The sequence below is a fragment of the Chelon labrosus genome, assembly GCF_963514085.1.
Source record: "Chelon labrosus genome assembly, chromosome: 13".
In the NCBI taxonomy this organism is placed as follows: domain Eukaryota; kingdom Metazoa; phylum Chordata; class Actinopteri; order Mugiliformes; family Mugilidae; genus Chelon; species Chelon labrosus.
Genome location: NC_140346.1, coordinates 25,761,757 through 25,787,019, shown reverse-complemented (window position 1 = coordinate 25,787,019; position 25,263 = coordinate 25,761,757). Strand labels below are relative to the sequence as shown.

Genomic DNA, 25,263 nt, shown 5'->3' with positions numbered 1-25,263 from the left:
GGAGAACATGCAAACTACACACAGAAAGGAACCAGGCTGGCAATATTAAATAATAAAGGCTGTCAATATTATTGGTTGCAGACAGGACACTTTTAAATCGGTGGTGGAGAGGAGGACTCTGAACAAACTGTTATCAATCATGGATAACCCTGACCACCCTCTCCACCACACAATAGACAGACGGAGCAACGGAGCACCTTCTCCAGAAGGCTCAGACAACTTCTTTCCTGCCCCAAGCCATCAGTCTGTACAACTCCTCAACTGTGTGTGACAGATGACACTCTGGACTTTTGTTTTTTTTTTCTTGCACATTTTCACATGTTTGTTTTGGGTAAATGGCTGTAAATTTTTAATCTTACCTATATTCAGTACACCTCATTGCAATTTCTTTTTAATATTCACCTTTAATATTCACTTATTCACTTATCTTATAATCTTGTTAATATTGTGTATACTTATTTTTATTGTTGATTTTAGCTTTTGTTATATTTATGTATGGTTGAATGCCTGTACATTGCTGCTGCAACAGAGAAATTTCCCAGTTTGGGATTAATAAAGAAACTATCTATCTATCTATCTATCTATCAGTCGGCCCATGGATTTGAACCCGGGACCTTCTTGCTGTGAGGCATCAGTGCTAACCACCTCTAGTTTCACTAATTTTCATTGTAGTTTCATTCATTTTATTTTTCTAGTCAACTCTGGCTGCTGTGCCTTCAAGAAGCTACAGATCAAGAATGCTTTTATAACACACACAGCTGGACAAAACTTTCAACCTTTCCTTGAACCTCAATTTAAGTCTCTTTTGTAAATCATTTGCAAATCAAACATCTTGCAACAACAGTGCCTGGCCGATATGTTCCTTCACAAATCGAGAAAAAACAGCTACAGTGTACTCAGTTTATTATTTATCCAAGAAATTAGCAAAACCTATTGAAAATAGCTCAAAATATTTCTGGTTTCACCTGCCTATACATGGAAAACTCTGCTCTACGTCGGTGACACGAACCACAACATTTACATAAAACGAGTGTTTTAACAAAAATATGCAAAAGGTTAAGCAAGACAACTAAGGCAGTCCTATAGTATTCATGTTAAGCAAGATACAACATGCAGTATAAAAGGTAAAGTTATACAGATGCATATAAAACAATCGCTCTATTCAAAATATTCGTATGAGGGCACTGATAACAGCTCTTCATTATGTGGAAAAAAAAAAAATAATTAACATGTAATAACTGATAGAAATTAACTTCCCCAACTGTTTGAAAAACTGATTTCTGCTTTGCTTAGAAGCTGAAATGATTTTTGATGTCTTTGATCTGCTTCATCATATCCCCAATTTGCTGTCCCTGTTCCCTGAGGACGTCCTGAACGACCTTCCTCTGTTGGACATTGAGTGACACGGTTGTCTTCGTCGCATTCATGTCCTTGTCAACTTGTGTCTTCTGGTACTCCATCTTCATGTTCACCTGTCTGATGCAGTTGTCCAGGTGTTTCAGCTGATCACCGATGGCCTGCAGCTCCTTCTTCATATCCTTTTCGCTGTTTGACAGTACGGGCAGTTGGCTTTGCAGGCTGCACAGCACTTTCTTAACCCGAGTCATGATGGTTTCCTGGCGGTACTTCGCGTCTTCGTACTTATCCGCCAACCTTTCCGCCGCCTCTCTCAAACTCCTCCTCTCTTCCCTGCACTGAGACAACTCTTCCAGCTGCTTATTCTTCTGCCCTACCAGGAGCTTCACCCTTCTTTGCATCTCTTCACGGGCCATGTCCTGCTTAAGAATGTACTCCTCACGGAAGACCTGCGTGGCTCTGCTGAGGAGCTGCAGGCACTCCGGAGGGGGCGGTGATGCGTCCTTGTCGCCTGCCTTGAGCACAAGAGGATTGGTGGAGCTGCGTGCCAGGATGTTGCGAATATGCTGCTCGAAGGAGTCGTCAGCAAGTCCGCGCAGAGGGGAGCTGACAGAGCCCAGGCCGGGATGGGTGCAAAGCAGCGGCGGGGAAGGAGGGCGAATGGAGCTGAGCAGGGGCAGCATGATGCACTCGAATTTGCTGGTGATGCAGATCATGGTGGCGCCCAACGAGAGGTCCGACACGATCAAAAAGCCACGGATAGGAGACGACTGACTGGTTAGAAGGGGTCTGGTGCAAACGATGTGCTCCACGATGCAGCGCTTCTCAGCAGCCAGCTCCTGGAGACTGTCCTTATCCTCCTCATCTGACTGAAGGAACTTGTGCAGCTTGTTGACCCAGATTAGCCCCACGCTGTGCACCCCAGCTTCGTGTGTGCAGTGGTACCTGTGCTGACACAAGGGGTCTCTGTGCAGTCTGATGGGGCAGGTGAAATCAAACTCTTGAGGCTCCTCGTCCTCCCCTGTGGCCACTTTGAGCGTGAGCTCCACCTCGACACACTCGAACACATAGAGAGCCGGCACCGTGTCCGTGCCTCGGATCCACCTTCCCACCGCCCCCGTCTCCTCCTCTTCTTCAGACTCCATCACCACGCAGTGATATAGCGTTCCTGTTTCTGTAGCGATTACGAGGATGCTGGGAGCACATGGCAGGCACAGGATGGCACAAGCGTCATAGCCGTAGTTGTCCTCTGCAGCGGGATACATGGGAAGGGGTCCAACAGGTTTGCTGAGGCTCACACCGTTCGCCTGGCTCGTGTAGCTCACATAAGTCTCCCCGTTTTCGTACAGTATGTACAGAGGGTAGACCAGCTGTTCTCTGAAGCACTGTGCTGTCAGCTGCCGAGGAGGGGACGAAATTGGCCCAAAGTCAAACGCCACGGCTATCTCTCCAAGAGATGCTGCGTAGGAGCGGGCCGGAGGGTGGACGCTGCTGTCATCTTCTGCCTGCGACACCGACAGAACCTTGGCCGGGCTCTGCGGAGACTTCAAGCTGTAAAACCTGATGGTGTTATCAGACGTGAGCAGGACCAGGTGGGGCTCGTCGGTCTCGCTCGGGTACCAGGCCGCCTGACGCAGTTTCACTGACGGGGAGCTGGTGAAGAAGCGCTCCGCCACCGGGATGGTTCTGCAGTTTATTTCGCTCCGCCCGCCCTCGAACTCTGACTTCTTGCCCCACCGCTGAGGAAGCTCCAGCACCGAGACACCCCGCAGTCCAACCAGGGCGACGTGGTGCTGAGTCGGACTTAGCAACACCTGGCACACTTCGAAGAGAGGAGGGTTGATGCACAGCAAGGTCTGATATTTCCCGCTGCTGCTGTGGCTGTCATCCGAGTTCAACTGTCGCAAGTTAGTCGTGTAAAACACGCGGTCTGCGTCGTCCCACACGAAAAAGTCCCCGCCCAAACAAAACGTGAGGTTTTTAGCGACCCCTCTCTCGTTGGCGTCGCGTTCAAAATCCAGCTTCTCTCGTATTATTTTGAAAATTGAATGGTTTGGTAGATCATTCAGCCACCGCTCTGCGTTGAACGCCGCCATCTTGAATCAACTGTCTGCGCGAGCTCATGCGAGAGAGAGGAAGCAGTTCACGGCAACAAAAGTGCTTCGCGACAGTCATGTAACGTATTACGTCGGCCGGTGTCGTATATTTTGCAGAATCACCATGGCGTTGAAAGAGACCGCGGGGCTGTATGAGACGCTCAAAGCAGAATGGAACAAGAAAACCCCAAACCTGGGCAAATGTGGAGACCTTCTGAGCAAACTTAAGGTAGAGAAGCATACGAGTTTGACTGTTTTTGATGGTATGTATCCGAACCAGGATCTCTGTCCGTTTGGAAACGTTTGGGCGATTAGCAAATGTAGCTAAGCGTGCTAACGTATGCTAGCCAGGCTAACGTTGTGTACAGAGATTTTTTTTTTTAACGTTTTCTAAACGTAAACAATGATAGTGACAGTGATTATGCGTTAGTGTCGTTGGAGATACATGTGCTAACTTGTTGTATTTTTTTGGCTGATCAGCGAATGTAATTAATTTGGATTTTTAGTTGTCATTGTCAGGAAGTAAATCTTAAACGCTATAGCCGTTGATGCTAACGTCAACATAGTTTAAAACTGCAACCGACATTCAAAATAAACACCTGAATCTTTATTTTCCTGTAACTCTACAGTAGTGTCACACAAGTCTTATTGGATTGAGAAGTTAAAACTGTTGAAAATCTTAGTTTAATTGTTTTTATTATTATTATTATTCTTACAACTCCGGGGTTTGCTAATTGATGTCATAATGACAAACAATTAAGGTTCGTCAATCACCACATTACGTTTCAAACACTGAGGATTATAACAAATAATTTTCATTTTTACAGATTTCATTACTAGAGCTGAACTTTTTACCTACCACTGGGTCTGCACTCACCAAGCAGCAGCTGATTTTAGCCCGTGAGTACAGACAGGCAAACCAAGCAGACATTCAACACCTGCATGAATGATGAAAGCTACCTGACATCTATAATTAAGAAAACTTTGTGTCTCTGTTTCAGGTGATGTTCTTGAAATTGGAGCCTTGTGGAGCATCCACAAGAAGGACATTCCATCCTTTGAGAGATACATGGCCCAACTTAAATGTTACTACTTTGATTACAAGTAAAGTCACCTTTTTGTCACTTGTGTGTAGTGAGAATGTGTTTTAAAATACTCGCTTGGGTTTTTCTAACTTCTGTCTTTTAATCTCAAGGGATGAGCTGCCTGAGGCTGCCTACATGCACCAGCTACTTGGACTGAACCTGCTCTTCCTGCTCTCACAGAACCGCGTGTCTGAGTTTCACACAGAACTTGAGAGATTGAGTGCACGAGATATTCAAACCAACGTATACATCAGGCACCCAGTGTCCTTAGAGCAGGTGCTATAATTTTCTCTTGCATAAAGCCCAAATTTCAGATTGATAATACAGTGTTTTGTGTGCAGTAACCAGGTGTGGCAAAGAAAAAATGTGTGTGTTGAGTTAGTAATTTCTACTTTTCAAATTACAAATATTGTTTCTTCAAATTAGTAATTTGGGTTCCCAAGAAATTAATATTGTTATATTATTGCTACAGAAGGAATGGCACCTTTGTCATTAGTGGCAGGGTAGGTGCTGTGTTTTGGTGTAGTTGTGCCCTTGAATTATTGACCTGATTACTTTAAATTATAAAAAGAAATTTGTAAATATTGGGTGGTTGGCAAGCTTCACCATTTTAATTTGCTTTATATGTGCAATTAATGATATGCTGTACTTAAATTATTAAATCCAAGTTACCAATTATTAATAGATTAGCAAAAATGATCAAAAATCTCCTCAAACACATGCCTGCTTCTTTGTACTTCTGTTTTTATATGGCATTGCAACTTAATGTCAATAATAACCTATGTGTAAATGTCAACTTATTATTTTCTATCCTCTTCTGGCTGTTTCAGTACCTGATGGAGGGAAGCTACAACAAGGTATTTCTGGCCAAGGGCAACATCCCTGCTGAGAGCTACACCTTTTTTATAGATATTCTGCTTGACACAATTCGGTAAGGATCGTTACGTAACTACGCCTGCTATTATTTTGATAGTTTAATGAAGTCCTTTCTGTACTTTTTAGCCAATATTGTTGCTAAGCTTCTCTCAAAAATATTTTGTCTCAGTTCCAGTGGATGAGATGTGACACTTTCTTTAAAAAATGTGGTTTTTTTTTTCTGTTGCAGTGATGAGATTGCCGGTTGCATAGAGAAGGCGTATGAGCAAATCCAGTTCAGTGAAGCTACACGTGTGCTTTTCTTCAGCTCCCCCAAAAAGATGACAGAGTACGCCAAGAAGGTGTGTGTGTGTGTCCTTGATAATCAGACCATAAAAGTGTTTTGGCATAGAGAAGACACTGGAAGAAACCTCACTGTAGTGATTACACCATTAAAAACTTGGAAGTTGTGCGGAGAAATAATGGGAGGGAAATTAAATCTTGATCATCACCTGGTTTATCTAGTTTCATGTAAATAAAGGCTCGATGCTCTTAAATCAATTTCCAAATTCTTCTCGGAATTCTTGTAACGACAAATCCAGTCGTCAAAAGCTGACTGTTCGTGTTTTTATTTCATTTCAGAGGGGATGGAGTTTGAGTGCAGATGGCTATTACTCTTTCACCAACCAGCAGCAGCGGACAGAAGAGGTGACCATCCCCTCCACGGAGCTGGCACAACAGGTCATCGAATACGCACGACAGCTGGAAATGATTGTGTAATCCGCCCCCAGAAACACACTCAACCATGTACAGACGCACTCAGAAAAAACACGCCACTGACCCAATATACACCCAGTCAACTCAAATGCAGTTTCACCAAGGGATGTGACTTCATCTGTTGCCAGAGGGGCTGATTTGTTTTCTATACCTAAGAAATGTGTCAACATTTATTTTTCTTGCCTTTATTTGATTGATTTGCAGACCCCCCCTCTCCCTCAGTATACATATATATCTATTAAAGACATTTGATGGTTTAAGTGTTACAGTTACAACAATATAATTGTGCTTTTAATGGGTTCATTCCCACACAGTGATAGAAAAACGAGAAATTCATGCCCAGTTACCACAAGAAGGTTAATTACGTTCACCATTCAGTGTCACAAAAGTATCACAACACAACATTTTCTTTTTTCTTAACTTCAACCAAGCTCTTTTTGTATACAGACTTTTCTCCTTAGTAGAACTCACTGTAATGTATCACCCTGACTTCTATCCACAATCTAAAGAGTTGCCATGGGGTTTTGTGAGTGTTTTCTAAATAGTAATACCTCTTCCTCTTTAGATGGTTTGTAATCCAGTTGACCTTACAATGCAAATATTTGTCTGCAATAAATGATTCTGAAAATAAACCTTTTGAATGACTGTCCATCTCAGTGTTTTTAACTCAGTAATTCATTTGTAGCAGCTTAAAAGTTTTCAACAACATATTTTCAGTGTCTGCTTGCATCCATGTGTCCCTTTCAGTGTTAAACAAGTTAAAAGTCTTGCTGTGGTGGAGACTCACTTAGTTTTTAAAGCAATGATAAAACAGAAAATACAAGGAAGACCAAAACATTTAAACATGTCTCCCACACTAAAGATTAGATTCTAGTTAATAAAATATACAGTTCATTATTATTATTACCTTGACTTGCCATTTTTAAACATTTGGTTGGAGAACTGTTCACATGTTCAGGGGTGATGGCTTAGTTCTGTTCCTTTATTTCAGCCTGGCTGGTCATTCTTTAATTCTGAAGTTGGTTTTCATATAAATGCTTTGAATTTGTGTGTGTGTTTTTTTTTTTTTTTATATAAGCAGTGCAACTTTGCTGCTCTTTACTGTTGCACAGTAGTAATAGTTTCTTCAGCAGTTAGCTTGAAGCTCTTACTGCCATCTCCTGGCTGAACCTTTAATTTCTTTGCTAGTTCCTGCCTTTGCCTGGTTGTGAGGTTTTAAACATTGCTCACATTTTCCAGAGACATATTGTTGTTTGACTTTATGTTTTTGCTCTTGTTTGGTTTTGTCTTTTTCTCAGCATTTCTGTTGTGTAGTATTTCTCTTGGTGTAACTTTTACCACCTGTATGGATTCTTGATCAGGATATAGAGGAGGGATTTAAAAAGGAAACAGAATATGTCAGAATCAGAATACTTCTGAGGCAGCTGCAGGTCAACATTACTGAAGACTTCATTGTTTGTTATACAATATGTACGTTTCACCTGCATTCTACCTGAGGTGAGGGATGCTGGCATTTGAACTGAAGGTATCATTCAATTATGGGCTCTGCAGTATCTTCTGTGCCCTTATGATGAGGTGTTTTTACTGTAGTTCCATTTTCTGCAGGCATTTGCTGTGATGGTGTGAAGTTTCTAGATTCCTTACATTGAGTGCGACATCAGTTCTTGAAATTCTTTGAGTATTGCTTTCCTTGACGACACGCTATGGCATTGTACAGCAGTTGGTCTTGCACTTTTGGCCTGTTCAAGCACCGGCCTTTTATTCCTTCAGTTGGACTTGTGTGCCATTGAGACACTGTTGCAGCTGAGGCAAGATGCGGCGTATGTTCTTCTGGGTCAGCATCCTGTGAAATGTTCACAGCCTTGTGAGGCATCGACACCAGGAACATGGAGCATCCTTCCTTGTGAGCATCGCTTCACCGCCAGTGCCATCAGTATGTGGAGTAAGGCAGATTAGATCTTTGACTAGTGTGATTAAGGTTTCCATCTAAACCACTTGCTTTGTTTAAAATCAGCCTCAGTTTTTAGCCCCTGCTACTTTTGTTAATTCATCTTTCATGCAAGTATGTTGTTCTAAAACTATTTAAGAGACATCAATGAGTCACAGTGTTCCTCCAGGTGCCACAAACCACAGTAAACTGTAGTATACTTTAAGTTTATCCTACATGCAATCGCTGTTGCCAGAAATACTCACTAAAGCGCCAAATATGAATTCATCTGCTCCTGAAAATAGCACAATTCACTCCTGTCTGAGTTACCTTCGCTAAAAACTAGTGTCCAGCTCTTCTGTAAACCAGGCATTAATGCGCTAACTTTAAGCTTGGGCTCACTATTTAAAAAAGGAATAGCTTACAAAGAAATTATAAAGCTATAGTAACATACTTTGAGTGACAAAAAGGTTGATTAAAGATACGACGTAAGCTGATTGGTTGATTAAGTAATGTTGGACTAACATAAGTACTGTTAGCAAATGTTAGCTTGTTTTAGCTTGTTCTGGCCGTTGAGTCATGAGCTCGCTAATTTGGCTAACCAATCTGCTAATGATACATGCTATGCTGTTTAAGAAAAGAAATACAAGCTACGCGGCATCTCCCGACAAATATGTTGGCACCTTTTGTGAAATGTGTATTATTTAAAGCTTATCCCCCAAAAAACTTTGTGTCGTCAAACTTGCAACACATTTAGCCTAAGGGAAAACAAATAGTTGGTATTTCAGCGGGGAAAAAACACTTTAGTTTGAAGCTTGAAAATATAATGACTCTGCCTTGTCGAATTGGAAATGGCCATGATAATATATAACGACTCACAAATTAGTTCATTTGTTTATTTACTAGTTTATTAAGTCAGTATTTTAAATAAAAGTTTTGATTACAGCACTGTATAGATTTGTGTTAATAAAGCACTGATTCTCCTCAAATTAAACTTCCTTTACATCCCCAAATATAGATGTTAAAGCTGTGGCCCTTAACTGTGGGTTTGTATCAGCAGATTTGTGAGTAACTTAACTTTAGCTTTAACAATGGGTTTGAATAAGGCAAAGGCATAGAAGTAATTTGCTGATGCAAGTAAGGATTTGTCTTTTGAATTTGTTGCCTTTGCAGTGCAGGAAGCCACCGAGCAGCACCTGGACCTGGGTCAGAAGTTTTCTTGGTATGTTCAGTCAGGAAATTATGTACGAGGACAAAAAGGTGGAAACAAACTCATAATAGTTTGATGGGTGTGAGAATGACTAATATTTTCACGACGGACACGCTTTAGTCAGTCTAATCGTTATGTCATAATGACATTGCCTTAAAATATGGTTCTTAAAGAGATTTGTTTGCATTTAATCAAACCGTTTAATGACTGGGAAATTAACCTGCTTTTCTAAATATTGGGAGGAGGTGGCCTTTAGGCAAATCAGTCTAAACTTTCTACAATAGGCTAAATCTTCAATGCTTTCTCAGTGTGGAAACCCAAGTTTCATGGGCTATTCTTTTGGATTAAGATTAAGAAATTAAAATTAGAATAACAGAAAAGAATCAAGTGACTTGGGTTGGAGGTGCTGCAGATACATATAACACTTTTTATTAATTGGAGGGGCGGTGCTGTCCATGGTGCTGAAACCTGCTGGCCCCAGCACCAGTGTTTGAGACCCTTTAAGGAAAATGGAACAAAAAGATATGTTTCCTGCTTGTGATTGGCAACTACAAAATAATAAAAAATGAAAGTATTGTGACAACAATTTACCAGGCTTGTGCTTTAAATATTATAAAACGGAACTCCAGTGCATATGCAGTGGGCTGCTTCATCCAATTTTCTACATTTTCTCTATGGGATTAGTTTGTCCAGTAATTATCTGAGGATCAACCAGAGGTCATTGATGGTTTACCCAGCTTTTCATTTACCACCCACGTCACTGCACATATCAGCAACTCGGCAACTCATTATCAATAATTTAAAATGACATGGTTACGGACAAACCCTATAGCCCACCACCTAAAGCCGCGATGCTGTCAATGATTAGTGCGGATGTGCTGGCACAGGGCAGGTAGAGTGAGAAAGGGAATGAGAGAGGGAGTGATTCTGAGCGAGTGAGAGAGAGAGAGAGAGGGGAGAGAAGGAGGGAAGGAAGGAGGGAGGGAGGGAGAGAGAGAGAGAGAGAGAGAGAGAGAGAGAGAGGGAGGATGCTGCCAGCGGAAAATGGCTGCTGCAACCTCAAGCCTATCCTGATACACCGAAACGACATCAAGGTGGAGAGAGAGCGAGAGCAGGAGAGAGAGGAAGAGAGAGAAAGATTAGGAAAATGAGAGCAGATAGAGAGAGAATGTGAGTGAGTCTGAGTGTTTCCTGAAAGGAGGATAAAAAGAGAGAGAGAGAGGAGACCCTGGGGTGGGCTGCTGCAAGCGGCGGGCAACACCGAGCCATGGAGGGCGAGTAAGTCCTTACATTTTCATTTTTAACATTGCACATATACATGTATATTCAGCCATCCGCCAAAAACCGGTTAGAAAGAAACGCCACCAGCATCAGTGTTACACCAATCCCGTATCATGCACTATTATCACATATTATCGGTGCTCTACAATTTATCAGGCTGCCGAGAATAAAAACACCATTACGTAGTCTTGATTCAACAGCATACACCCCGTTTCCGATACATCCACGCCAGTATGGGATAAATGTAAAGCCACCTACATGTGGACCTGCGCTTTTAGATGACTGGCAACACAATATATAGCTATAGAGGCAGCAAAAAAATGAATAAAATGGCTCATAACAAACGCACGTATTAAACGCGAGGAGCTTTGCAACAATTCAAAATGCGTGGTTGGCAGCGATTGGTAAAAACAATCACGAAATCAGTCAGTGTGTAAAATGTATGGGGGTAAAAAAAAAAAAAAAAAAAAAAGAAGCGAAATATGGCGAGTTTGGGGCCAGGATCGCGTCATTCAAGACATGGCTACAGTAAAACGAGGGAGGGATGGAGGCGTTGTGATTTTTATCAACGTGTCTCGGGGTTTCATTATGATTTTTAAAGCCAAACTTTATGAATGAAATGTGATTTTTCTCTCTCTCTCTCTCTCTCTCCCGCTCTCCCTCATCCTCACCCCTCCTCTCCTTCTTCCCTTTTCTAATCGGCCCCCTCCCCCATCTCTCGTTTCCTCTCCATCCTCTCACCCACTCGTTCCTTCTTCTTCTTTTTTATTTTTTTTATTTTTTCTCTCTCCCTTCTCTTTTTCACACGCGATTGCATTGTATCCGGGCCTATAACGCATTGTCCGGCGAACAAAAAAAATATATATAACGCGCATAAGTGCGATGTCGAATCCAGCCTCGCTCCATCCCATTCATAAAAAATATAACATAATATCGGGGTGTGTTAATGAGTGCGTGCAGCAGGGGCGGAATGGAGAAAAGGAGCGTCTGAGAAAATAACTGCAACAATTAAAATTCAGTGTGATTGTGGAAAAATAGCGAAAAGACGCGGCCGTGCATGCGTTACATGCACATGTCGAACTGCGGTGCTGAATTATTCAGCCGAATGGCGAACGCAGCTTATTTTATTTTTTATTTATTTTTTATTTTTTGCAAGAATGCCGGGGCCTCTGATGGCGAATGGGTGCGTTCATTGATACGTCTATGTGGGAAACACTCATTCTTCCTCCCTCCTCCCATTTGGCCATTTCTCTCCTCCTCAACGTTGGCTTTCTTTCCGTCAATTTGCTCCATAGTTGCTCTGTAGTTCTCTCCCCGTTTAAAGCGTGCACTCAACACAACAGGTCTCATTCACACCTATCAGCAGAAGTCCTTAAATAACACCGAACCAGAACATCAGCTTTATCTCTGTCACGTGAGAAATCGCCTTGACTATTAGGCTACTGTAGGAAACGCTTCTCGGAGCTGGAGCTGGCATGTTGCAGAGCCGGTGCTCACATATACACACACAACTGTCAGCTCTGCCTCCCCTTGTGTCAATTTCATTATCTGAGCTGCAAACTGCATGTTTGGAAGACGGAAGTACAGGCTCATCAGTTGATTTCCTGCATGTTTGCAAGTATTTGTGTCAGTGTGCATGTTTATTATTGCGTTTTTTTTTTTTTTTTAATCAGCCTCGGCTCATTCTCTTGGTTTCCCTGACAGTGTGCGTGTTCGTGCCGTGGTGATGACACGTGATGACTCCAGTGGCGGTTGGGTGCCCCTCGGAGGTGGCGGCCTCAGCCATGTAGTCATATGTAAGGGGCGGAGCCACGACGGCAGGGGCCGGAGAGAGTACATCATACGTGGAGAGCGGCTGCGAGACCGAGCAGTGAGTGTGTGCGTGTGTTATGGCTGTCTTTGGTGCCACGTTGCTCGTCAACACCACCTAAAGACCACAGATTGATGCTATGTGGGAGGCATGATGTCACACAGGGCCACACGTCCCGGTTGGTGAATTAACTTTTCATGTTGCTGGGATTGCTGTATTTGTCTTTAGCCGGTGTTGGAGTGTGCAGTGCAAAGGGGGTTAGTGTACAACAAGGTGAACCCCATCTTCCATCACTGGCGAGTAGAGGAGCGAAAATTTGGCCTTACATTCCAGAGTCCAGCCGATGCTATCTCCTTTGAGAAAGGGCTTCAGACTGTCATAGACAAGCTCGACAGAGGTAGGCATGCACGAGCCACATGTAAAAACTGATGTCACTGTTGTGTGGGAACCGGCTCTGGAAGATATCCAGGAGAAACTAACGCTCCTCTTTTTGTCCTATCAAGGCTCTGACTCGCCCTCGTCCTCAACACCAGAAGAGGCCGACACCGAGGACGATGGACAAGCTGTGAGTACATGAGCAGATTTTCACCCTTTGCGTGTCCTTTGAGCCCAAAAACCCAAAACAGATTTGACCTGTGTGGTGACATGCGACGTGTGCCAGTCCCATACAGGAAGTGAATCGTCCTCCAACAGCAGAAAGGAGATGCTTCCCAAACCCATCACCATAGTGACAAGCGAGTCATCGTCCACCTGTTTTGTGCGGCCGGAAGAGTTTAGTTTTGGATCCAGCCATGCTGTCACCACTCAAACACCTGCTCAGGTAGCACCACGCCTCTTGCTTCGAGCTCACCTGCTGTACTTTACTGTAATAACAGCGTCAGACATATTGTATCTTGGTTCAATGTTCAACTGATTTCTCACGTTACATGTTCTTGTCACGTTTGTGAGCTAGGATTTCTATCCAGCCGCTGACTGTTTGGTTCATTTTTATCTGTAGTCACCTAAAACAAGTTCGCACCTACAGCAGATACACTTATTCATTCATAAAGTAAAATTAAAGTGATCCATGGATGTCCTGAACATCTCAGCAGACATTGGGGTTTTCGATAATTTGAGCACGAGCTATGCTAGAGATGAAAACCTTTTACAACCACTGCCACAGTACACACTGTTCCTGACTCACTCTGTAATCCTACACCCTCTCCACAGATCCACACCAGGTCGGGACAGCACCAGCTCTCACAAATGACGGCTGTGTTGAATCCCCCAGCTCCCCCGCCCCCACCTCCTGCTCCACCTACTCCTCCTGTGGTTCCCCCGGCCTCATCTCCTCTGTCCCCCCTCTCACCCACTATTTCGCTGCTGGAGGAGGGAGACCTGCACAGTGTGGACCCGTGCAAAGACCTGTGGGGTTCACGAGGTTATGAGGACTACAGAAGGGCGGGGGCCACAAGGACTATGGTTGGGGGGCTAACAGGGGGCGTGGTTGTTGGCGGCGGGGGGAGCCTCCAGGACAAGTCAGAGCTGTGCGTCGTGCGCTTTGAGAAGGAGCTGGCGGGCGTGGGGACGGCAGGGTGTGACGTGACCGTGAGCCTGGACAGTAAAGCCTCCCAGCGTCTGTCCTCGTCGTCACCCACCTGTATGTCCATGCCCAATGCTGTGTCAGGTGTGTCCTCAGGTGCTGGCTCACCCCAGGAGACGGGCAAAGGCTCGCCTTCTCCCTGCTGCATCCACACCTCACTGGCCACGCCCCGGTCGCGGACTCGTAAGAGAGGAGGAGGGGCCACCAGCAGCGGTGACCCGGGGGTTATCTCCCCTGATGATGACAGCCCGTGTCCTCAGGCTTCGTCGTGCTCATCTCGCTGTGTGTACTGCCGCTCTGTTTTCAGCGCTTCAGAGAATGGGCGGGGCCGCTGCAGAGATGCCCCAGACCCGGCCCTGCACTGCCTGCGCCAGTGGACCTGTGTGTGGTGCGCAGAGAGTCTGCTCTACCACTGCATGTCAGACTCTGAGGGGGAGTTCTGGGAGCCTTGTTCATGCGATGACTCGATGGGGGGCCACCCGCACCCCCTTTGCTGTGCCCGCTGGTTGGCCCTCCTGGCCCTGTCACTCTTCGTGCCCTGCATGTGCTGCTACCTGCCTTTGCGCGCCTGCCTGCGATGTGGGGAGAGGTGTGGCTGCTGTGGGGGAAAGCACAAGGCGGTCCGATGAGGCCAGGCGAGGGCGTGGGAGGGGTTCCCTGGACCAAGGGGGTTTTGGTATTGCGAGAAGAGAGCATCTGGCCCTTACTAGGTGGAACTGTGCTCTCAGAAGACCCAGACCCCCGACATGGCCCTCCAAAGCCCCACAGCCTTCCACTGCATTCAGCTCTTTCTCTTTTCAACTTGGGGCCTTCCTCACTGGTCCATGCCTGCTGAAGGTGCACTGCACTCAGACCAGGCTCTGTGGGAGTCATCTGGAGCCTTCAACGTGGATTTACTGAGGGATGGCTGATCTAGAGTTAGCTGTCAGTGACTTTATCACAGGAAGAGGGTGGCAGAGGCAACGATGATGTGTACACTGTTTCAAATGTCCGTTCTTTTTTTTATTTAGAAAGAAAAACTCGAAAAAACAAAAGATGTTTATATATATGATTGTTATAATTTTAATTGGTATATTTTATTAAATGTAACATATTGACAGAATCCCCAAATGGCACACACATTCACGTATTCACAAACACGAGATCTTGGGGAAGTTATTTGTTTCATGTTGGCCTGTTTATCAGTCAGATGAACAGATGTCACCCTTTACCTCTAATTTTACCTCAGATGTTACACGAACCTCGGTCGGGGAAGGAAGAGGGGAGGCGGGAGGTTTGGAGGGAGCGAGCACGAGTATGTGCAGTCTTCAAAAAAAAACAAAAAAAAACGTACGAGCATCTGAGACCACTGGCGTTGTCTTTTGGTTAAAGCAGTAAACCACAATGGAAGGAAGGTTATCAAATGCAAAGAGACAATTATAGTTAAGGGAAGTTGCAATGACAACCACAAAGACTTAAAAGTCATAATGTGAGTCATAATGGTCCTTTGTAACCAAACTCAAGGTTACTTTTGTTTTCTGGAAAAAAAAGAGAATGTGTGTCTAACATTAAACACCCTCACTTTGCACATATTTTTCCATCTTCCCATGTATTTTTAATATTAATCATAGAACACATCACATCCCACCACTGTACTTGTTGTATCAGCAAGGTGCTTACAACTGAGGCCTCTGAGTGAGTCTATTCTACCTAACGTACACTGTACACCCCCCTCCCCCCAAAGAAAAACAAAACACGACCCCCTGCTAACCAATCTGTTGATGTGTTTAGGCCTTTTAAATGAGACGTCACCAAAAAAAAAATTATTAAGTGCAATGAACAATGTATTGAAAGAGTATTTTTGTACCAGTTGCAGGAGAAACTAACCGGAAATAGGAAAGTTTTGAAGCAGAATACAGCAGTGTGTTATTGTGTTCCATATCAGACGTAAAAGACAAACGGGAACACGAACCTGTCTTTGAGCAGCAGCACGTATAGCTCACATTTGTGACGTTTAAACGTGCGTGCTGTAGACTGTTGACCCTGTGATAAGAAAAGAGACAAATTAAGAATGAAGGAAGGTTCTCGTTGGACCACGGCGGCGGACGTGTTTGCTGAATGTTGCTTTAAGTATGAAGTTTAAAAGCTGCTATTTTAAGTCCGTCCCGAACACTAATTCTTTTCAAACTTTGCCGCTGGCTCTTGGAAATCTGAGGTTTTGGGTGAGAGTCAGAAACAATCCTTCGAGTTCTTATTAAATAGCGGGCGGAGGTTTTTGTACGTGTACAGCTGAGATTGAAGATAAATTTAACCCCAAAACATTTGAAAAATGCTTCTGGTGATGTCCCTTGCATTTCTGTGTTTATTTTGCCGGCTGGTAGTAGTACATCTTCCTGCTTAAAGCGAATAACTGGGTATGTTGGAAGCTAATTAAATTATAGCTCCAAAAAATTATTTATTCAAAAATCTCCAAATGTCAACATAAATATCAGTTTCGTGCAGTTTTCATTAAATATGAGAGAGTATGTGTATTTTGGATAGCCTTCTGAGAGGTGTAAGAAATTACAAAGCAAGTTGGACTGATTATCCAGGCTGAGTAAAAGAAATATCACAGAATAACTCATGAAATGCACCGAGCATCACAGATGCCTTAAAACTGTAAGAGACTCTGTGGGGGGATTCTCTTTAAAACTGGAAATATATACTCTCTGCATAAGGAAACCAGCACTGACTGATTATACTGTAGTTTCACGTCTCAAATGAAGGATCACTCGGTGGACATTAAATAACGGCAGAATGAACCTTTCAGAAGCTTCACCATATTATTCACATTTTAGGTTTAGCCAAGAACTTTTATCCAAAGTGACTTAGAGCGAGTGAAAAGGCGGTAGGGTGCAGAGTCGGGACACACGACTGCTGATGAACACAACCCCTGACCTCTCAGCTACGGGACGTTGTCTTCACTGCTTGGCCAGCCTACCAACAATGTTGGTCCACTTTAAAAAAAAAAAAAAAAAAAAAAGACATCCTGTCACAGTGGCAGGAAACAAGTCAGTCACGAGACTACTATTCCCTGATCCTAAACTAACTCAACACACACACACACACGATCCCCCACGAATCTGCAACGCATAGACCTGCACACACAAATGCAAGATGTTCACTTGATGGTGCATATACAGAACTAGTAAAGCCATTGCACACAGTTTGCTACTTCTGGTTCAGAAATGGTGTTAGAGTACAGTACTGACTGTCATGCGATCACAATTGCAGGCCCCATTCTTACATCTTAATAAATGTGCCTTTTGATTTGAGTAATCAATAACTTATGATTTCTAAGTAACTCTGTATTAAGTACTATTTCCTTTTTTGGTTATTGATTTCTGCCAATGTGCATATTTTCAAATGTACGTATTTATTAGTTTCAAAGTAATTAATGAGATATTACCTGTTTATTTATTTATTGAGATATTTATCCTGATTCTTTATTTTTTTGAGACAGGTTTTTATCTTCTGTGCTGTCTTACTTCTGACTTTGTGCCAATGTGCTGCTTTGAGGTGTTACATATCGTGGGTTTGTATCATTATTAAACCCTCACTCTATATTTTAAATCAGTGTTTTCTTCTCTTTCACGCGTGCATGTAATCCACCCACTGTGCCTTTTTTTCCCCCCCAAACACTGTTTTAAAGTTGTATTCTATAATTACTCCACAGTGCTATCAAAGGAGTCAAAAAATATCCGGTACATAAATGTGTCCTTTTTGTTAAACAGAGATTTATGTTATTTCTTTCCTTTGATTAGAGCAGATTTAGCAGAAAATACGTCCTGTGATCAGAAGGGAAGAAGAAAGGGGACACAGACGTTACGTAAAAATGTTTTACTCTACAAAGTTATCCTTTTCTCTACAGAACACATGAAGTTGGGATTAGTGGCCGTCCTCCAGCTGATGGGGTCAGTTACTTGGCAGAATACATGTGCTGCCTTTTATGTTTGAGGATCTCAGTGGAGGTGAGGGTCAGGTCTTCGTTACAGACGTCACAGTGATAAACTCTGGAAAGACTAGACACCGAGGAGGAGGCCGCCTTTCCGCCTTCCGGCTCTGAAATCCAAAACGCGCAAATCAGTGGAAAATTCTTTGACTCTTTTAAAAAATGCTCAAGTATCAAGTCAGGTGCTGAATGTATCGGATGCTGTAAAGTAATCTGCAGGGTAATAAATAAGATTATAAGTCCTGACCTTCCTCTGACTGCTGCTGCTCTTCTCCCGCTGGCCTGCAGGAAGCTTCGTGATGCATGCGCTCCAGTGGAGTCAGAGGCATGTAGAGGCCACAGTTAGGACAGGTCCAGAAAGTGCGCAAACACTCGCTGTAGAGGTCCTTTGAATCCTGCAACACAAAAATGCATATTCTTGTCAGATGAGGTCAGTTTAGCTCAGATGCATTTAATGAGGTACTGTGGTTTAATTCTACAGTACACATGTTCAATCTATCTTCTACTGTCTGACTCCAGAAGCCAGTAGGTTAAGAAGCAGAGGTAACATAGAGCTTTGAGTTTTAAGAGATAATGTGGAGCAGCACAGTCTTGTATAAAACTTACTCTGCTTTTAATCTGTGCTACCTATAATTTAAGCATCCAATGCACACTGTCCCTTAAGGAGAATTTCTGGAGGGTTGGATATTGGAGTTAAACATTTATTTTCTATTTCTTTGATGCTTTCTTTAAGATATTTTTCCAAAACTCACAGCCAGACAGTTGTAGGTGAAGAAGCTGGTGACACGCAGGCCTCCTTTGATAGGGTCGGGCTTGGCTTCAGCTCCTGGAAACAGCAGGCTTAGATCTGGAGCTTTAGTGTGAGAGAACTCAGACTCAGGCTGAGGACCAACGTACAGGTTCTGGGTCTGGAAAGCGGTGAGTCGCCGTAGGCTGTAACTGATCTGGAAGGGAAGGCAGGAAGTACATAGGAAAAGTTTTTAAAATGGTAAACAACAACAATACACACACATACAACTTGCACTACATTTTAACTCACTTTTTGTTTTGTAATATATTACAAATTCAGTTTTTTTCTTCTTTTCATTTATACAACAGTTTAAATTAGTTTATGGCGACATTATTTTTACAATAAATGTTAAGTCACATGCAGAAAATGTTTGATAATCACGTTTCTCTTTCCAATTCTGTCATTCTGCTTCTACATGCAAAAGAAAAGTTTTACGGCACATCTGTAAGGGCTACAAACACTTGACTACAACCATCAGTTCGTCATCCCATCGTTACCTCAGTGTAGAGGAGGAAGCGGACCAGGCCTTCACTCAGCTTTTCCAAGACTCTGCGGGACACCCCCTTCCCTTCCGGTCCTCCGGTTGAGCTCTGTCCCAGCTGGGCCAGCAGCAAGCGCTCCCACTCGGCCCTGAGGGTAAGAGCTGTGGACAGCACCTTTAGGGCCTCCTCCGGCTCCCGCAGTTCCAGCTCCAGCCAGCCGTCCACCACCAGTCGAGCGCAGTCGGCGTTAGTGTCTACGGAGTTCGCTACCAGCAGCAGAGCCTTGTGAACAAGTGAAGGAACAGAGAATTACGATTACTGCATCGTTACCTGACAAACGCCATGTTACCAGACACCATACACTATGTTCTGAAGCGACCCCTCCTCTGATAACCCGGCACGCCTACCTGGCCTACCTGGCTAACCCATGGAGGGTTCATTCAATCCCATTCATCCCCTCTTCCCTTCTCTACTTTTCCCAGGAACCATCTGTCGTTCCTAAATGTCCTATATGTCCACACCGTGCTCTCGTCCCTGACTTTTTTGCTATTTAACGAACAACAAAAAAATTGATTGTGGATCACAAGAGAGCATTACTGCTTACAACTATTTGTCTTACAGTTTGTGTCGGGAACAGGGATATCCCACATCTGGTACTAACCTGCAGTGCTGGAACCCGCACGCAGTTGGACAAATATGGCTTGTTGGTCTCCAGCAGAGTGACGAAGGCTAGCAGCTGGTGTCTGGTGCTGTCCTTCCTGTCAGGCCCTGTGGGCAGGAAAGAGAGACAAGGGAGGGAGAGACAGATGAGATACGAGATGTACAATGAGAGAGGAAGGAAGAAACAAATGAGAGAAAAGAAAAAAGAACTCATTCGGTGGATCGGCAGGCAGAGGAATGAGTCGTACGTTTTGGAGCGTTTTACTCGTGCCTTACTTCCAATGCATTAGTTTAACAGAAAAGAAATGAAACCACTGCTGAGCAGGATAGTGGCCACTGTAATTTAGGTTTGCTTTTCCTGAAAGACACCTTACTGCTTGGTATCTGACTAAGAATTTCAGTAGTTGGTAGACGTTGGTCATTTATGTGTGTTTACCTATTTCTCCGGTGTCATTCTCAGGTACATGCAGCACTTCTGGGTCACTGGCGAACACGCTGGTCGGGTGGATCACCACTCCATGTTTATTCCTTGTGTGAAACACCTACACAATGTAAAATAAAAAGTGGACACGGATGTTTTTTTCACCCTACAATCTAAAAAATGGATTTACAGTTGTATTGATTTCCCATAAATTGTATCATTCGAGGTCATAAAAGGTGTCGGTGCAGCAGGTGGCCTGACCTGCTCGGAGTCTTTGCGGGTGGAGTTGTGTTCATCCGGCATTGCCAGCTGAGGGTAGAGGCCTCGGCAAAGCAGCAGCTTGAGCAAAGCCTGCTGGCGGGACGACAAGTCCTGACTGACCGCCTCCTGCAGCTCTGACACGTTGTGACGCAACTTGAACTTCACTTCCTATTACAAACCAAACAGCAACACAGAAAAGTCACTAACAGTGATCAGTCAGAACACAAACACATCCACCCTTCTGATGATAATAAGCCTTCGTGTTATAGATATGAATTTATTTCTGTGTTAAATTATAATAACAAGGATTAAACTTGTACTCGGAGGTCACCTGTATGTCCAGGTTTTGTCCCGATCGCTCCTTGTCCTTCTTGCCCTTTCTTGTTTGCTCTGTGTCAGAACCTGACGAGAACTCTCCATCCTCGCCCTCCTCTAGCCTCAGGATTTTACGCTTGCTCCCCTCTTGCTGCTCATGATCTCTCTTCAGCTGATGCAGCTTCCTCCTCTCCGTCAGCCGCTCCCTGCGCTTCCCGCGGTCGCCACCAGAAGGAGCACTGCCCTCCGATTCTATCAGCCCATGGCTCTTCAGCAATTCCTATAAACCACAGAGGAATCTCATCATGAGAAAATGTCCAGTGCTTTTTCAAATGTATAAACTATCGCGTCAGGAGCTTGCCTTGAACTGTCTGCGTAGGTTGACCATCTCATAAAGTCTCTGCTCCTCCAGCCCTCTCCTCCTGCACCACTTCCTTGAGCCACCACCTCTCTCTCCCTTCACCTGTTGAGCTCAAACGGCAGTTTTCGGCTCAATAAAGACAGCCTCATACTCCAACTGTTACAGCGTCAAATGTGTTTATATCAAACAGCCACTGTCTCATGAGGTTTCCCTTACTGACCTCCACCCAGGTATTGAAGGTGTTGAGCAAGGTAAAGGGGTCTCCCTGGTTGCTGTGCAGGGGCTGGCGGGCGGTGGCACAGTCTGGGTTGTGTTGTGAGCTGCGCAGGAAAGGCGACTGAACGCTTAGGGCTGCTGCCACCGTCAACACAGGCTCCACCAGGTTAAACAAAGAACCCAGCACCAGCATCTTCCCTAAATGAACAGAAACACACACACACACACACACACACACACACACACACACACACTTAACCTAAATCTAAGCGCTGGATGAACATGCTACTGTATTTGGAGCACCTTTAAGTCCCAGTATTGCAGTTTAAAATGAACTGTGACTGTGAAAGAAACTATTATTTTATCTAGTTGGAAGTTAAAGTGATAAGAAAAAAATAATAGAAACAAAAACAGTCTGTCTGATGTAGGGATTCTTACCTATGACGACATCAACAGGCAGTTGTGCCAGCAAACTACCAATAGAGGTCAGTTCACCACAACTGTCTAGGGCTCCCTGCTCCTTCAGATAAGTAACTGCAGTCTGGATACTAGCAGTGGGAGGTGGATCAATAAAGACAAAAGAAAGTGGATCTCCAAGACACATGCTCTTCATCTGCAGGAAAAGAGCATATATATCACCAAAAAATATATAAATAAATAAATAAATAAATACAAATAATTGCTATCTACAGAATGCAATTACCTGCAGAATAAGGGAGTCCAGAGCCACTCTGTGGATTTCAGGCACAGGATAAGGCGCGAAGGCATCGTAGTCCGACTCTGCGTAGAGGCGATAACACACACCAGGACCGGTACGACCTGCTCGACCTTTCCTCTGCTCTGAGCTGGCTCGGCTGATCCAGAACTCTTGGAGACGTTGCATCTTGGCCTTAGGATCAAAACTCATTTCTTTTACCTTTCCTGTGAAAATAAAAAAAATGAACAAACCAATATATTTATACGGATGCTGTTACTCCTGAGTCACATATATATTTTGTCCTTTGATATGCTCAGCGTTGTCGGAACCAAATGCTCACTAGTTTTAAAATTGAGCTTGTGACTTTAAACAAGTCTGGATGCCTAAATTCAGGTTTGTAAGAATGGGCTAATTGGTACGTCCAGAAAATTTTAGGAGGTTAATGCCCAGCTGCAAATGCACGACTAGTACCATACCTGAGTCAACAACAAAGCGCACCCCGTCTATTGTGACTGAAGTCTCAGCAATATTGGTTGAAATGATGCACTTTCTCACCCCAGGAGGAGCAATGTCGAACACCTGAAGAACAACACAATAAAAGAGAATTACAACCAACATAACATATTCAGTTATTATAATACCACTGTAATCTAATCAAAATCGTCAGTGCCTTATCCTGCTGGGCAAGTGAGAGGGTGCTGTGAAGCGGTAGAACTATCCAGCGACGTGTGTGCGTGGCGTAAACCTGACAGGCCTCCTGGATGGCGGAGATTTCCGCCACACCACTAAGAAAGAGGAGCAGGTCACCGCGCTCCTCTGTGGGGTAACGCTGATCGATGCCTTGCAGGATGCGCAGATACGGCCTGGGATCCAGTTTCTCTGAACGTGAGGGTTGCTCCTCAGGTGGAATGGGCTGATATATCACCTAAGTAACAGGAAGGAATCAGAAAAATCAGAAAGATCACGCACAATGTACACTGCTGTAAATGAATGCATTCTAATGTAATAGTATTGCACAAGATCTTTGCTTTGTGAAGGTTATGGCATTCAGTATTTGTTTAAAATAGCTGACAGAGCTGTTGATTTAACTGTTGATTTTTAGTCAGTGGGCTAGGCTAAACAACAGAAACCAGAAACTATATCGCCCAAATTGATCATATCGTTGAATTAACACTTTCCTGAGTACAGGACTGATAGAATGCATTCACTTTTCACTAGTCTCATGAACGCCTAATTAACCGTTATCCTCTGCGTACCTGAATAGGAAACAGCCTGCCCGGTACCTGCAGGACCGGAGCACTACTGAAATAGTCTGAAAAGAGTTTGATGTTGATGGTAGCTGACATGAGAACGAGACGCAGGTCTGGGCGGTCGGCCAGTAGAGTACGCAGCACCCCAAGGAGAAAGTCACAGTGGAGATGTCTCTCGTGGACCTCATCCACGATCAACACCTCGTACTGAGAAAGAGTCCTGTCTTGCTGGATCTGTCGGAGCAGCAGCCCCTCGGTCAGGAACAGCAGTTTGGTGGCTGTGGTCCTAGTCGTCTCAAAACGGATCTGATACCCCACCTGAAAATCACAAATACATTTTCTTAACTCAAAGGCTTTTCCCTCACAATAATGTATCTAATGCATTTTACAGTAATGCTAATTCTAAGACAAACCTTTGAGCCGTACTGATTGAGACTCTCAAAGCTGACCCTCTTTGCGAGGGATATACAGGCAATACGCCGAGGCTGAGTGCAGGCGACCTGGTTGAAGCCAGCCGAAAGAAGATACTGAGGCACTTGTGTAGATTTCCCACAGCCCGTGTCCCCTGCCACCACAACCACGGAGTGACGTCGAACCAGCTCCACTATTCGATCGCGATACTGGAAGATGGGCAGATTTTTCTGCTCCCGCCGAAGCTTGGCCAGTTTTCCAAAACTCTGTCTCTGGCTGAAGTCCAGGAAGTGCAAGAGAGCCAGGCGGCAGTCTGAGATCTCCTGAGAGCCTGGGCCTGAGGATCTCTGTCTACTCCTGTGCTCTGACTTTCCCAAGCGCTCCTCAATGTCCCTGGTGCACACAGATACATTAATCCTGTAACGAGCATCATAGTCTGTGGGAAGGCCAAGATCTACCTTTCCAGACTTCCTCTTGTCTTTTCCTTCGTCCCTGTCTTCTCTTCGGCTGCCTCCAGAACCAGACATGTCCCTCTTTGTTTTAAACCTCTGGAAGCGGTCAAAGAAAGCCCAGAACTCTTTGTGCTCGGTGCTGCCAGCCTGGATGTAGTCGTGCTGGCGGAAAAAGATCTCGTCCAGCTGGGCCCGACACTGCGGGCTGTCCCAGTCCCAACTCCGGCTGTCCCTCCTCCTGTCTGAAGCCATATTTACCGTAAGTTCGGTTACTTACCACCACAATCCAAACCGGTTTCAAGTTAGTTCGCTGTTAATAAATAAAACCAACGAGTAAGCGGCTCCACACATTTAAACGGCGCTCAAATAAACCTGTGATATTCACACTCGATTAACTACAAACGAGCGAACGAGGTCCCGTCAAACCTTAACGGTTTGTTATTAGTTATTATCATAGTTTCCAACTGGTCCCAGCGGATGTTACTTAAATAATATGTTACGACAATAAGAAATGAATAAGAGGCGATTATAATAGTGGACAATATCACTGGAACTGGTGCGGAGAGCGGGGGAACAATAATACGGTAGGACCACTTCCGTTCCGTTCTTTTAAATCTTCCGGTGAACACTGGCTTCGTTCTGTGGATTAGTTCTTAAACCGTTGCGGATTTAAAAAATATAAAATAAAAAAAAATAATTTGTGCGCTGAAACAAATAATAAATATAAAACTGTTTTAGTAAAGTTACTCCCACTCTTAGTTTTTATATTATCTATATATATATTTTTTAATTATATATCTAGATTTTATACTGTGAGACTTAAACAGTTGCGGATTTAAAAAATAAAAAATAAAAAAAATAATTTGTGCACTGAAACAAAGAATAAATATAAAACGGTCCTTGTAAAGTTACTCCCACTCTTAGTTTTTATATTATATATATTTTTTATTATTATATATCTAGATTTTATACTGTTAGACTTAAATATTTAAGCAATC

At 43.9% G+C, this 25,263-nt stretch overlaps 4 protein-coding genes across 5 annotated transcripts; 2 read left to right on the top strand and 2 right to left on the bottom strand.

Moving 5' to 3' along the window:
- Positions 1 to 886: 886 nt before the first annotated feature.
- nup88 (nucleoporin 88) lies at positions 887 to 3,579 on the bottom strand. The gene has a single exon (XM_084558915.1). It carries the CDS (start codon positions 3,450 to 3,452, stop codon positions 1,290 to 1,292), a length of 2,163 nt encoding a protein of 720 aa, XP_084415041.1. The 5' UTR covers positions 3,453 to 3,579; the 3' UTR covers positions 887 to 1,289.
- Positions 3,194 to 6,814, top strand: psmd8 (proteasome 26S subunit, non-ATPase 8). Of its 2 annotated transcripts, XM_084558920.1 has the most exons (8): positions 3,194 to 3,210; positions 3,570 to 3,681; positions 4,280 to 4,352; positions 4,454 to 4,556; positions 4,648 to 4,813; positions 5,368 to 5,468; positions 5,643 to 5,754; positions 6,035 to 6,814. In XM_084558920.1, the coding sequence occupies exons 2-8, from the start codon at positions 3,577 to 3,579 to the stop codon at positions 6,170 to 6,172; spliced, it is 798 nt and encodes a 265-aa protein (XP_084415046.1). In that variant the 5' UTR covers positions 3,194 to 3,210; positions 3,570 to 3,576; the 3' UTR covers positions 6,173 to 6,814. The 2 variants fall into 2 exon arrangements, with proteins under 2 accessions (XP_084415046.1, XP_084415047.1); XM_084558921.1 differs by lacking the exon at positions 3,194 to 3,210 and having other exon boundaries at positions 3,586 to 3,715.
- Positions 6,815 to 10,179: 3,365 nt separating this feature from the next.
- spred3 (sprouty related EVH1 domain containing 3) lies at positions 10,180 to 15,012 on the top strand (the record flags this gene model as incomplete). Its single annotated transcript, XM_084558823.1, has 6 exons — positions 10,180 to 10,198; positions 12,261 to 12,457; positions 12,626 to 12,794; positions 12,901 to 12,962; positions 13,059 to 13,217; positions 13,607 to 15,012. The coding sequence occupies 6 exons, from the start codon at positions 10,180 to 10,182 to the stop codon at positions 14,606 to 14,608; spliced, it is 1,608 nt and encodes a 535-aa protein (XP_084414949.1). The 3' UTR covers positions 14,609 to 15,012.
- Positions 15,013 to 17,738: 2,726 nt separating this feature from the next.
- Positions 17,739 to 24,918, bottom strand: dhx34 (DEAH (Asp-Glu-Ala-His) box polypeptide 34). The gene is made up of 16 exons (XM_084559353.1): positions 23,816 to 24,918; positions 23,409 to 23,720; positions 22,823 to 23,077; positions 22,629 to 22,731; positions 22,159 to 22,376; positions 21,894 to 22,068; positions 21,460 to 21,653; positions 21,240 to 21,341; positions 20,895 to 21,158; positions 20,564 to 20,731; positions 20,318 to 20,423; positions 19,883 to 19,989; positions 19,237 to 19,503; positions 18,702 to 18,893; positions 18,197 to 18,344; positions 17,739 to 18,059 (listed from the first exon to the last, which is right to left on the bottom strand). Exons 1-16 carry the CDS (start codon positions 24,515 to 24,517, stop codon positions 17,917 to 17,919), a joined length of 3,456 nt encoding a protein of 1,151 aa, XP_084415479.1. The 5' UTR covers positions 24,518 to 24,918; the 3' UTR covers positions 17,739 to 17,916.
- Positions 24,919 to 25,263: the final 345 nt, after the last annotated feature.